General features: G+C 32.8%; 1 protein-coding gene across 5 annotated transcripts in view; it reads left to right on the top strand.

Moving 5' to 3' along the window:
• LOC125068505 overlaps positions 1 to 13,307 on the top strand; it is a 75,957-nt gene that overhangs the window by 46,519 nt on the left and 16,131 nt on the right. For 4 of the 5 annotated variants that reach the window (XM_047677682.1, XM_047677680.1, XM_047677684.1 and 1 more), the window contains 5 exons: positions 18 to 235; positions 506 to 914; positions 1,577 to 1,681; positions 1,798 to 2,013; positions 2,374 to 2,510. In XM_047677682.1, coding sequence (XP_047533638.1) covers positions 18 to 235; positions 506 to 914; positions 1,577 to 1,681; positions 1,798 to 2,013; positions 2,374 to 2,510 — 1,085 coding nt within the window. The remainder of the gene's footprint in view (positions 1 to 17; positions 236 to 505; positions 915 to 1,576; positions 1,682 to 1,797; positions 2,014 to 2,373; positions 2,511 to 13,307) is intronic. The other variant, XM_047677681.1, reaches the window with a different exon arrangement.

Below are 13,307 nucleotides of genomic sequence, written 5' to 3'. Positions count from 1 at the left end.
TATTACTGATTCGACAGTGAAAGGTACTGTCATTCGTCAAGAGTTCCATTCGCGGAACGGAGGCGAACCTGAGGGCACGGTCTCCGTCACAGCGTACTCGACGGAACCAAAGGACTTGGAAAGATTGCTCGAAGTTCAAGGAGATAAGCCTTCGAGGCTTCATGGCTTGGCCGCTATTACTACAACAAAAAAGTTCGGCGGAGATACCGGAACAACTTTTAGCGAGGTTCATAACGTAAGCGCCTGTTGATAATTTATAATAATTTGTTAAGCGACAAAATCTCACTTATTGCAAAGTCAGGATGTAATCTTTTTTTTCAACGTTAGATTATTAAATTTACTTTCATATTTTGTCTATCACTTGTATTTTTATGACATACAGTAATATTTTAATTATAATTTATTTCTTATTGCATTTCGTCTCTTTAATTACTAAGTTAAAGTGTTTAAACGTGCTCAAAGATGGGACTCCGTGAATAAATTAATTTTGATTTTAATAATGTAGAAAGAAGAACGCGCATCACTAGACCAGTTCACACATAGCGATCGCCGAGTCACTGAAAGCACAATAACCAGCGGTAGTAGCAGCTTGGACAGAAAAGGACAGACATATGCACAGAAAGACAAAATCGTAGAGATCGATAACGAAGAAAGATTCGGACATAAGGAGAGATCGGAGCGAATTATAGACACGCATGAAAAACGTGGAATAAGTGGCGTTAAATCAGAAACAACAGGAAGTGTCAATAAACAAAATAACACTAGAACGCAGAAAGACAAAGTCGAGAGGAGTGTAGATATGCAAAGAAGAGGGAAAGAGATGTCAGAGAAAACAGAGAAACGCATGGAAGAACGGAAGACAGTCAGACAGAATTCCGTTAAATCGCTCACAGAGAAATACATTAAGAGTGCAAGTAAGTGCAGACAATTTAACCGTAATATTGAGTTAAACGATAATTTTTAGAAAGCTACTGATATTATAATAATTAATAAATTGCCAAAATCATTATTTTGTCTATGAAATATTGACTTTGCAATACAATATCCGATATTAATATTCAAAAAAAGTAAAAGTCAAGCATCCGTGTTCGTACGTCGAATACAAAACTGTATTTATGAATATTATTTGCGTGATTCCATTATCCGTTATTCATTTCACTTTCATCCTTCCACAATATTATAACGCGACTCGAGTATATCTGAATCATTTGATTTATCAAGTCAAGTGTATACAGTTTGATTGAAATTCGTAACCAAAAAAATCTTCAAATTTATCTCGACATTCAGTGTGCGTAAAGTATTAAACTCAGTGAAAAGTAATAATGTTCCTTAATTACTATTTATCAACAACGAAAATAAAAACGGGTATGACAGCGTTGTTTTTTAAATATATTGTCCATTCTAAGATTTAGTTTATAATTATTTGTAGACGATGTGAAAAAATATAAATATATCTTTTTAAATTTAGTATATACAAAAGAATATTCATTTTAATTAAAAGCTTGTAATTTATAAAATATTTATTACTAGTTTTATGTTTCTTTATTTAACCTTGAATTTTTAAAAACATTCAAAGGCGAGACTTCGAAATCTGAACGGCACATATACCCGAGAGCGGGACTGATCTTGCGCACCGCCTCTATGAAGGACAGTGTCTCCAGCGATTCGTCAGCTCACGCTGGTTAGTTTATTTCAAAGTTAAAATATTTTACAAAGATTGTTCTTGATCGAAAACTTTAATTTTAATTTACAGACGCTTATATTTAACACTAAACTTAATACGAAATATGACACCAGGTCTCACGCGTACGGACAGCGAACAGAGTCTAGGCTCTGAGGATGAAAGGGTGACTACAACCACCACCGAAGAAGTCGGGGACGGCGTACGCACTACGACTACCACCACAACGCGATCGGGTCACACTCGCGGTCAAGAGCGGTCTTTCCTCGACAGCACCACGAAGGTCACCGGGGTACAAGACATACTGACTAGGATGAAGAATGCTGATATTGGTAAGAGTTGGTAATTTTGTCTTTAATCGATTATAGTTTTGCCAAAGATAGATAATGATTCATTTTTTGAAAAAAAATGAACTTTTATTTACACTCGGCCTAATGTTGCATTATATTGTAAATCCAAAAAAAAACGTAAAAAGTAGCAGTTTGTAACCATCCCACTTGTGGGCTAAGAGCTTATCGCCCTTTGAGGAAAAGGCTTGGAGTTTATTTCAACGCTTTGCTCCAATGTGAATTTCATTTAAATTAATGTAAATTGTTTTTTTAGTAGAGTGTAACTGTAAAGTGCTTTTTACTTTTTTGTTGAGAAATTGCTTAATATTCAATTATTTTTAATAAAATATGATTGTAATGCAGTGATCGAGGAGGGTGACAGCAGCGCGGACACAGAAGCACGTGCTCTGCTGAATAAGTTTCTAGGCGCCACCGTGCTCATGGCTGGTATGCAGAGCTATGTCACAGAAAAGCCTTCTGGAAAGGTTTTGGTCAAACAAGTAAGTGATCATTTTAACACTCTTTTTAAATTATATTTATTTAGACTGTGTATTATTTTCGTCGGAAAATAAACGCGATAATAATTTTAAACTATGTGTATGTTGCTATTGACAACACACACACACACACGAAAGACACTATGAACAAAGTTACATTTAAAAGACTATCTCTATATATTTAATATACAAAACCGTTCATTTAATGTTTTGCTAAACATTACTTTGATTGATTAACATTTAATATTGTTTACCAAACAATATCCCTTGCCAAGTAAAATTAAACATTTTATCGCTAATATACGAATACCAGAACTCAGAATTTGTAGAATATATGTTAGACCGTAGCATCGCCAGTATAAGTCTTATAATTTCATTATAGATGTACTAATATCCTGAACCAATAGTTCTTCCAGGCATGGATTCCAAGGACAACACTCGGTTATATATATTTTTTAAACCAGGTTATTTGTTTTAATCAATGTATGTTAGATTATTTCTATTTTTTTCGCCAAATCTACATATACGATTTTTACAAAAATAAACCTATAATAATAATTAACCCGAACTATAATCAAATATACTATTTTCAAAACTTAAAACAAAAATATTTTAACATATTATTAAGTCAACTTTGTACATAGTTCACATTGAAACTTTTTTGTAAATTTCCCACTGCTGGGCTAAGGCCTCCTCTCACTTTGAGGAGAGGGTTTGGAGCATATCCACGCTGCTCCAATAGACATGTGGCAGAATTTCGTTGGAATTAGAAACATGCAGATTTCCTCACGATGAAATGAAGGAAAACCTTTCACCGCCGGGCACGACATGAATTATAAACACAAACCTTCTATTGAAACTTAAAAGTACTTAATCCTATATACTTAATGTTAATATTACAAAAGTGGGCCTAATGTATCAATACCTGATATATGATTATCAAATAAAAGTTAGAAAATAATGTTCAAATGTGTTAGTACTGAATCATAATACAAAAGTCAATACACATACTAAAATATCTTGTAATTACAATAATATCGCTTGGTTCATTTCCCGTAATACAATATAACTTTAATAAATTAGTGGGATCGGAATCTTCCAGACGCTGTCTTCGTATTGATTTAATGTTAGTAAGTTGTAAATGTCAAACATATTTATTTTTTTCCACGTAGCTGTAATGACGCTGTTACTCGTGCAGTTTTTTGAGGCGACGTTTTATCTCTTGCTCCCAAAACTTCATGAAAATTGGCATAAAAAAGTCTCCAGACGGTAGTGAAATTAAGTTTTTTAAATTTATTCTAGTTTAGTAGGAGAATTTTATATATTGGTTAATATTAATATAAAATACTTAATAGGTACTTTCCGATGTCTCCCGAATGGGAAAAGCGGCCTATTTTTCTGCCTATGTATCTTCCATTGAGCTTACCCAGAATCTGCTTTAAGAGTCGGGAATATTAAAAATACCGCCATAGTTTGATCCATGTATCTATGTACGACGTGTGTGACGTTTTATGTAAAGGATATGAATTATAAATTATCATAGCGATACCAGGAGAAAAGCAAACTCCCACCACCATTGAACTGTACCAAACCCTTAAAATCATGGTTCAAAATCTTTTAGCTTAAATAGTAAGTTTACCAGGTTGTTTCGTTTACACAGTACGCGACCGTGAGTAACCTTCAAAGCAAAAGAATCCTGCAGAGGCTAGCCGTTGTGGTTTAGGAGATAGATATAGGAGGAGATAGGGTTTGGGTACCGCGGGCTTTTAGTAAGTATTCTAACCAGAAGTCGCACATTCCAATCTTCTGATCACACTTAGTAAAATATGCATTAATACATTGTAGGTATAAAAAATACACAAACCAAAAGTGGACTTTAATACACCTATGATTTGATTTGTTGACGTAGTGATTGACATATCCGCTCGATCAACATCTGATTGATTAGTACAGAACTCCAGGCTTGGTCTGATGACCCTTTAATCAAAAATGCACTCAGGATTGGCTGGCACCCAAAGATTATATTTCTGACCATTTGCATTTACGCGGTCTTCCGTAAACACACGCGCTGCCAACTTTTATGTCAAGTCATCCTCTACCCATTTAAACAAATGTGACATCGTTATTGCATGTACTTAAAACTAAATACTAACTTAAATTGAAAAGTAATAATCATTTAAAAGACTGAAAAAATCTTGACTATCGAATTACCTATTATAATAGTTTTAAGCATTTACTAGATAAAACAATTCTTATAGCAAACCAGAGAGATTTAGACTATTAATTTGGTGTATACAATGTGTATGCATAAAAACTAAAGTCTTCAAGCAATGTTCATCACAGACGATTAAATAAATATTAGATATGCTTTGTTTGAATATATTTATATTAAGAATTTTCGTCGCTACAATAACGCTTATCTAGTGACGTTATTAAAAAATCAGCAGGTGGTTCATCGTAATCTAATGCCATGTTCTTCTATATATGTATTTATTCACTCGATGACGTCTGAGTGCACCTAACACAAATACAAAACAGCCAGTTGATAGCCCAGCACTATTCTTGCCATATTCTGATATGGAAGCATTACTTTAATAGTTTCATTGGGACTTTGTATGATTTAACATGGAAATATTTATCAAATATCAAAATATTATTTTCTTCCCACAAGATATTTCCCTTCCTAAAAAAAAACAAGGATGATTTTTTTCATCTTATTGAAGACAACTTTGAACGCCTTTTGAAAACCGGTACGATTTAAATAAGTAATGCTATTTAATAAGCTATAGATATACTAACTCACAAAGGCGCCACAAAAACAAACAACATACTCAACCCTCCCCCAAAGGAAACCTAGTAAACACAAGCGTCACTTGCTCATACTAACAATATAACGTGGAGGTGCGAGCTTTTGTAACTGAATCTGAAGATCTATACCAAGTTCAAAACCTTTTTTAAATAATCTTTAATTAGTATAAGGTATACTGAAATGAATATAATTTAGTATCCTAGGGTTGTATTGTCAGCAACAAAAGTGTTTGCAAAATAAGAAATATCTAGAAACTGGTTTGAAAGTCAGATGCAAGTCCAAATAAATGCTGGTAAAAATCGGTTTTAAATTGCTGACGTTAATTTTAACATGAACACGGGCTCATTGATAACTGTATAATTGATTAAATTAACCTTCTGTTTACCATATTTAAAATACTTATTATACATCATTGTTATAGATATATTATAACAATTAATAAAATTATACAAATATAACCTATAAATGAAAAAGAGCAGTTTTCAATTGAAATAATTCTAATCTTCATTCTTTCCGTGCTCCGAAAGATATATAGGTTTTACCATATTCGCAGTAACGATCATGTGCCCAGCGGCGTGTGATCGTAAAAACGTGACACAAATATGGCGCAATTCATCATTGAAAACACTCACTCTACTATCGACTCGTGGCTAGTAAACAAAAGCTTCCGATAGATGCGCCCGCGCAGCCGCCTTGCCGTTTTAAGACACGCGCGTGAAACGAGAAAATCGCCGGCAAAAATAACACCACATCTCCTTTTCACCGATCGACACGGTATAAGAGAGAGACCGGTATATGCCATTATAAACCTTACTGGTACGTAAAAGCTTGGCGTTTAGAAGGAAAATCGTTTAGAGAGTTTTGGTCTCTATATTTGGTGTGGTGACGTCAGGAAACGCCTCACGCGCAGTCTGATCCCAGCACCCGCTCTGGACGGTGCCACCTACACCCATGTGAAAACTTACCTTTGGATAAACGTAACTACAATAATATTCGTTTTTAAATAAAAAGTGCTGACGGGTCACAGATAATCAACAGAACGTTAATTTTTGGCGCGAAGTGTCAAACGTAATTTTCAGGATTGCGTTTATAATCAATATTCGCTGAGGTAAGTCTTAAAAATATACTTTTAAAATAGAAATGAATTAATGTAGAAAAATATTGATATCGAGTTCATTATGTAATAGTATAATTTACATAAAACCATAGTTTTCGTTCGAACCAGTGGGTATTTTAAATTTTATAATCAATAAGTAAATTTAAAGGAATTTGATTTAATTATTTTTTCTTTAATACAATATTGCTTTTTTACAGAAATATTTTATTTGTATTGTATATTGTTAAAAAACGAACTATTTCATTCAGATTAGATTAGATTAATAAAATAGTTATTTTTTACAATTTCACATTTGACAAAAAATACATTTTCAATTAACTTATTAAACTTGTTAAATGTCAAATTTGACATTGTATCTTTCAACGCATTCCGCGGTCACAGCCCGCGAGGTTACATTCAACACTCAAAAATAAACAAGACGGATGTTGTAACAAGAAATGAAAAAAATATATATTTCCCAAACTGAATAGACTGCGAACGCTTTCCGCTCTGAAAACTTTGTCGCAATTATTCCATTGTAGTAAGTTTGCACGCAACGACGACAATTTCAAAAATGTCTTTTTAATAGTTTCGTTTATAACGATAACAGTTATTTCAGGAAATTAAGAAAACCCGTTTAAATACAATTTAATAATAAATTTTTAAGTTCTGTGATGCATGTGTTTGAAAAATTCGACATAAAAAAAATATATGTATAGCATAATTATATATTTTTTTGTTATCAATCTAGCATTAAATTATATTTACTGCGATTGTCTTATAGCAAATAAATAATAACATAGGAACTAAATTCTTGCCTGAAAAATGATACTATTTAAAAAAAAAAATGTAGTTTGACAATAATTACTATATTTTCAATCAACCTTAAAAGTTTTAAAAAAAGGATTTTTAATACAAGAATCGCAAAATAGTTCATACAAAATCGAGAGAGGAGGCCTTAGCCCAGCAGTGGGAAATTTACAGGCTGTTAATGTAAAAAAAATACAAAAATCATGAAAAAGTAAGCAACATATCTGCATTATACATATATGTAATGCAGCATTATTGAAATGGAAAAAATATTAAAAAAAAAAACTAAAACCAATAGCAGATTGATTCTGTAACGTTATTGGAAAAATCTCTTGCATTCTTTGAACTCGTACATTGTAGTTTACAAGGCAACCTTGCCTAGTGTATTCAAGCGAAGACAATGTCATAGTTAAACGAAGGTACATATGTTACGTAGTATGTTAAATACGTAATAATAATATTTATTTGACGAAGGGTAACTGCATAATATTCCGGTAGGTTAAAGTCATTGTTATAAAATCGCATTTGCAATACCAATTAAAAACAAGATTTTGACAATTATTGAAAATGGCTTTCGTTATAATCTTAACTTTCAAAATAGAATAAGTTTTTTTTTTTAAATAAACGATTGCATAGATTAAACATTAAGAGCTGCGTTATAAAATGAACAGTTGTCATTGAAATTATATTTATTTTGTTTTATACGGCCCTCGTTAGAACAAACAATATGTGTCAATATTTATACGAATAATTAACTTTAAGACAAGATTTGTAAAGGGTTGACAGTCGCAGCGGCTTGATAATTTTATACAAAGAACATTTATGTCTTGGTTAGTATAAATGAATAGGGGTTTAATTCACTTAATACACATAAAACGGTCGCAAGTAGAAATAAATTCTGGGGACACGTGTTTTAGTTGACGTCAAAAATTATTTATATTTCTTGCGACGCCGAGCGTACTTTGTTTATTCGGTAAATAAACGTTTCAAGTTTATTACTAGACTAATTGGCGCCGATGACTTTATACTTCCTTCGTGCATACATTTTTGTATCAGCTTTACTGTCGGAGTTATTTTTCTTTATTATTTTTAAATTAAATACTTATATATATAAGTATTACCTTCTTAATTTATGTTTCCTTGCAATAAGGATGAGATTAATGATTTAACTTATTTTCAATTTCTTAAAAACGTCAATCGTGGTTTGAATTATTCGCGTTGCTTTTTTTCGATATAAACGATGCACGTTAACATTTTGGAAAATAGCCGAGAAATGGAGATTATATGATTATTTTTACTGATTTGCACATCAAAATTAAAATACTGACTGAAATATATCGGTCACCTTTAGCGACAACGTCTTACACCGACCAATGACTATTAAAATTAAAGCCAAATCAGTTAAATTGATATTGGTCAGCGTTTCAGAACCTTTTAGAAATCTTACTTGTTTGATTATGTAAAGTAAAGTCCGATGTTGTTTTAAATGGAATTTCTTTTTCCTTGATTCATTTCCACTATTTGTAATGACTTTGTTTCAATTTTTCTGAAAAACGTCAACGATTACACAACATTGTTTTCAGTATACTTTAACTATATCTGCATCTGCTACATATATTAATAAAAAATCACAAGCACACCCTTTCCATTTTAATACCATTTACAAGCAATTAATTATGAAAACTGGAAAGAAGCTCTTAAAATAAGCTAAAAAGAATACCCAGTATACGTCCCTATTCGCTAATTAATTAATATCCCTAGGACTTACCTTAACTGAAAAAACCAACAAAACAGTTTTCCTATTTAATAGATCTATATCTCATAGTCCATCCGACTTGGATGGACTTCTTGGCTTTTTATCCTCACTCATGCCTAATACATTGTGATATACCCCCCGCCAGTAACTCTTCCAGATTTATCATTTATTGCTAAAATATAATTATAAATGTGAACATAAATCAATTTCATTGCGTCCATAATCTCGAGAGTATTGTTGAAAGTGTTCCGCCATCGACGTGTATCGAGTCAATCATAATATAAACAGAGTACGTTCACTCGCCTAATTATACCACAAATCGATCTAAATTTAGCTTTAACTGGGTCAAATGCTTAAATACCTGCGAGTATAAATTATTTACTCTGCACGAATTTATACTCAAAACTGATTGTTCAAAAACAGAAGAAAAATTTTAATTCTTGGAATCGTTTTTTAATGTGACATTTATAAGCACTCTACCGAAAATACCATCACTTTGTATTGCTGTGTTTTGGTTTGGAGGGTAAGTTAGCCATGTATCTGTATGTATGTATCTGCGATCCCATGGTTGACGACGCATTGGCGCTTAAAGAAGTGATTTAACCTCCATGTAGTTCCAGTGCTTCAGAAACGTTGAGCATTCACAAATAGTTAGTCCGCTTGACTTTCTCAAATGAAGAAATAAAATAAAAACGTACACGTTAAACAAAAAAAATGTAATTTATTTTTCTTTCTTATAATTTTTTGCAACTGTTTTAATTCCTCGTCTTTTGACGCTGTGACGCAATTCGGAATATAAGCAAATCATGTCTGCTTTTGTTCCTATGAGAGCCAGAAATACGCGTGTGACGTCAGACTCTGTGAATATTGCGGTCTTGGGGCACCGCGAGAGACTCCCCATGTCGGCTTGTACTCGGACATACATAATCTAGTTCTCGTCATCAATAAAATTCTGAATATATTGAATGGCGTAACTTTTATGAGACTCTTGTCATCCCCGTGCGCATTGTTGCTGGTGCATTTGAGTCTTAAATTATTGTTTAATTGGAACAATGACTTAAAGCTGAAATTCTTGCATCCATAGATCTTCCGTCTTCTAATTATGTACCACAACACTTTCACGCCATCTTTTACGAGTTTTGTTACCAACAAAGCAAAATTTCCGTCAATATTTTTGTCCACAAATGGTAAAATATTATGTAGTCCCTAACCATCAGCGCGGATCGTTTGGTCGTATGCCAAGCGACGCGTGCGCAGCGAGCTAACGACCTCTACGTCTTCCTCCTCTCCCGATATGGAGATCCCGACTTCCCTCGAAAAGGCCAAGGTTGGCTTTCCCTTCGCTTTGTGCTCATCAAAACAAAGAGATGATGAATCTGTGTAATTATGTCTGATCTATATAAATATAATATGTGGAAAAACTTCTTTCTCCTTTTGTTTTAATCTTAAATAAACTGAACATGAAACTTACTAATATTTAAAAATAAGTCTGAATTTCTACTACGTAGATTATTATTGACTTACTAATAATGTAGCACGCGGTGTTTGAGTGGTATATTTGGACATTATTTGGATAATTATAATTAGTAATTTATTTAGTAAAAGTTACCATAAAAGGAACACCTGCGTTTTAAAGAAAACGATTGCTTATTGATATGGAGTTTCATCCGACACGTGCAGGTTTCCTAGCTATTTTAACCTTCACCTTCACCTTCCTAGGGATAGTAGAGGTTTTAACTAAGTGGTACTGGACTTAAACCACGATCTCAAAGACACATCACGTATGGCACATATGTATGCTGGCCTTATAGTAAGAACGATTCCTGAAGTATTAGTTCTATTAAACTTATCTCTTTAGATAAGAGGCAATGTCCTGGCTGACTGATATACCACGCACAGCTTCTAATTTAAGACAGAGACTTGAAATTAAGAAACCTTTAGTTTGTTCTTAAGATTCAATAAAAAAGACTCCAATTCCATTCTAAGACACTCTGGAATGGAACAAATGGAATTGGAGCCTCCAAGTATCCCATTCGAAATGTAATGGTTTTGAAAACAACGAGGCTTGTTAACAAATAACAACGAATTAATATTAATAAGACTGACAGGTGCTAGTAAAATATAATATAATACATAATCAGCTTATCTTGGCATTGAAACAAAGGGGGGGAAATGGGAGAAATTTCTGGACGTTTGTTAATTTTGTCCTCATTGCGAACAAGTTCAAATTACTGTTATACAAATTACGTTGTTCATAGAAGCGTTTATTTAAAACTAAGAAACTAATGCGTAATTATGAAATGTATCTGGTTAGATAAAGTAATTAGTGTAATATCTTAAATTCCCGTTATAACAACGGAACTAAGAGATAAAAGATAAAAAAAATTAAATTTTAAGAAGTCCATGATAACATAAACACGGTTTGTCCAAACTGGGAAATATTGACATAAAAATTAGCCGCGCTTTCTCGGCTACACAAAGAGCCTACGAATCTAGAGAAAACCATTGCTTAACCATAGACCTTAATCGTGTTTGTTGATGCCGTATGAGATTACTTATTTGCTTATGACAAAGTTTGCCTGAATTTCTCTACTTTGTGGATTGACTGTGATCATGAGATGGACAAGTATTAAAGCGCATTTAATTCAACTTGTGATTACAATCGTTGCTTGCTGCTTCTTTTATACAATCACATTAAATTCAATGTGTAACTTATCTCGGCCCCCAGCTTATGAGTACAAGAAATAGATGTTACAAAATATAATATACAGTTTTCTCGAGATTATCTCTACGAAGTTATCTATTTTTCCATTTGACATTTTTTTTATTAAAACCGTAAAAGAAATCGTCACACTCCCGTTACAATGCGTGTTATCTGCGCGTGCTAATGGCGTCGCGTGCGCGTGCGCAACCGTTACCGGTACCGAGATGAATATTTACCGACCATTGTGATTAACTCCGGGAAACGTTGAAAGCATAAATTACACATATCATTATAATGTAGAAGAAGAAATAAGGACGTTAGATAAATAAGAGCAACCTGGTGAAACCCGCGGCTTCGCTCGCGTTTTACGGGTCGATCGTCAGATTTTAAGAAGTCGATGATAACATTAACCAATACTTATTCGAATTCGGTTCAGTGGTATGACCGCGACGGAGCAATAGACACAGAGTTACTTTCGCATTCATAATATCAGTAAGTATAGAAGCAGCAAAAATAGTAATAGTTACTCTTTTCGACCAATTAAAATACTACTACTTGACGTATAATCTGGGTTTGATTGGCTAAATTTATATAATATTATAAAGAGAAAATTGTCTCTATGGTATACGAGGTAATATCCAGAACTAATGATCCAATTCTAAAGAAAATCACTGATAGACAGCTACATTATTCTTGAGTGCTGCAGGGAATAAACTATATTTATATCACATCATTTTCTTTATTTGATGTGATATGTACGAAGCTTCTATTCTTATGAATGAGTGATCTGGTAAGAAAACGTCAACATAATCAAATATATACTAGTGTAATTTTTGATTTATGTCAAATAATCGTCCCTGTCAGTTTTTAAAAAGAATTGAACGCACATTTTAAATTACCGATATACTACTTATTATTCAGAGTTACAAACTTTTATTTATTTTATTTATATATTTATTGGGAACTATTATAAAATTTGAAAAAGAACCGCTGAGTTTCTTTCGTTGGTTTTAAGAACGAACGAAAAAGTTTAGTTTTTACGAAGCGGTGGCAGTTTACACTTTGCCAATTAATTTGAATATGAATCGTATTATAACATTAAGACTGATATTTCTTATGATTACAAATATAATCTAAAGGTGATATTATTTTTTGTAATCTAAGAGATATGTTTAATATTTTGATTAAATGTTATTTATTCGCACGACCCACCTGGCTTAGAGCCAAGCTAATGTGCCCTTTGTTTCTAGTGCACCTGCTGAACTTAATTAAGATACTCTTAACACTATACTTTTAATTACACAACGAAAAGCATGAGCAAACAAAGAAGTAAATGTTTTATACTATTTTAAACATAGTAGGTAAACTATTTTGTGTTGAAAACTGCAGACTAATCAGTATCTCTGGTTTAATGTTTCAGTAAGATTGGACCCATAAATAAAGCTCATAAATATGGTATTCTTATCAGCGGTTCCGTTTTGTAAGAATTCATTTCGCGTCTCAATCGTAAAATGTTGAAAACCGACTTACGGTGATACGCTATTATGAAGCTTGTATTCTTTAAATGTTATAAGTATTATACTCAAAATCGCATAACACTTTCTGACATTTCACGAGCACACAGA

This window comes from Vanessa atalanta, chromosome 13, assembly GCF_905147765.1.
Source record: "Vanessa atalanta chromosome 13, ilVanAtal1.2, whole genome shotgun sequence".
In the NCBI taxonomy this organism is placed as follows: Eukaryota; Metazoa; Arthropoda; class Insecta; order Lepidoptera; family Nymphalidae; genus Vanessa; species Vanessa atalanta.
Note: the sequence above shows the minus strand (reverse complement) of the source record. Positions and strands in the feature narration are given on the sequence as shown.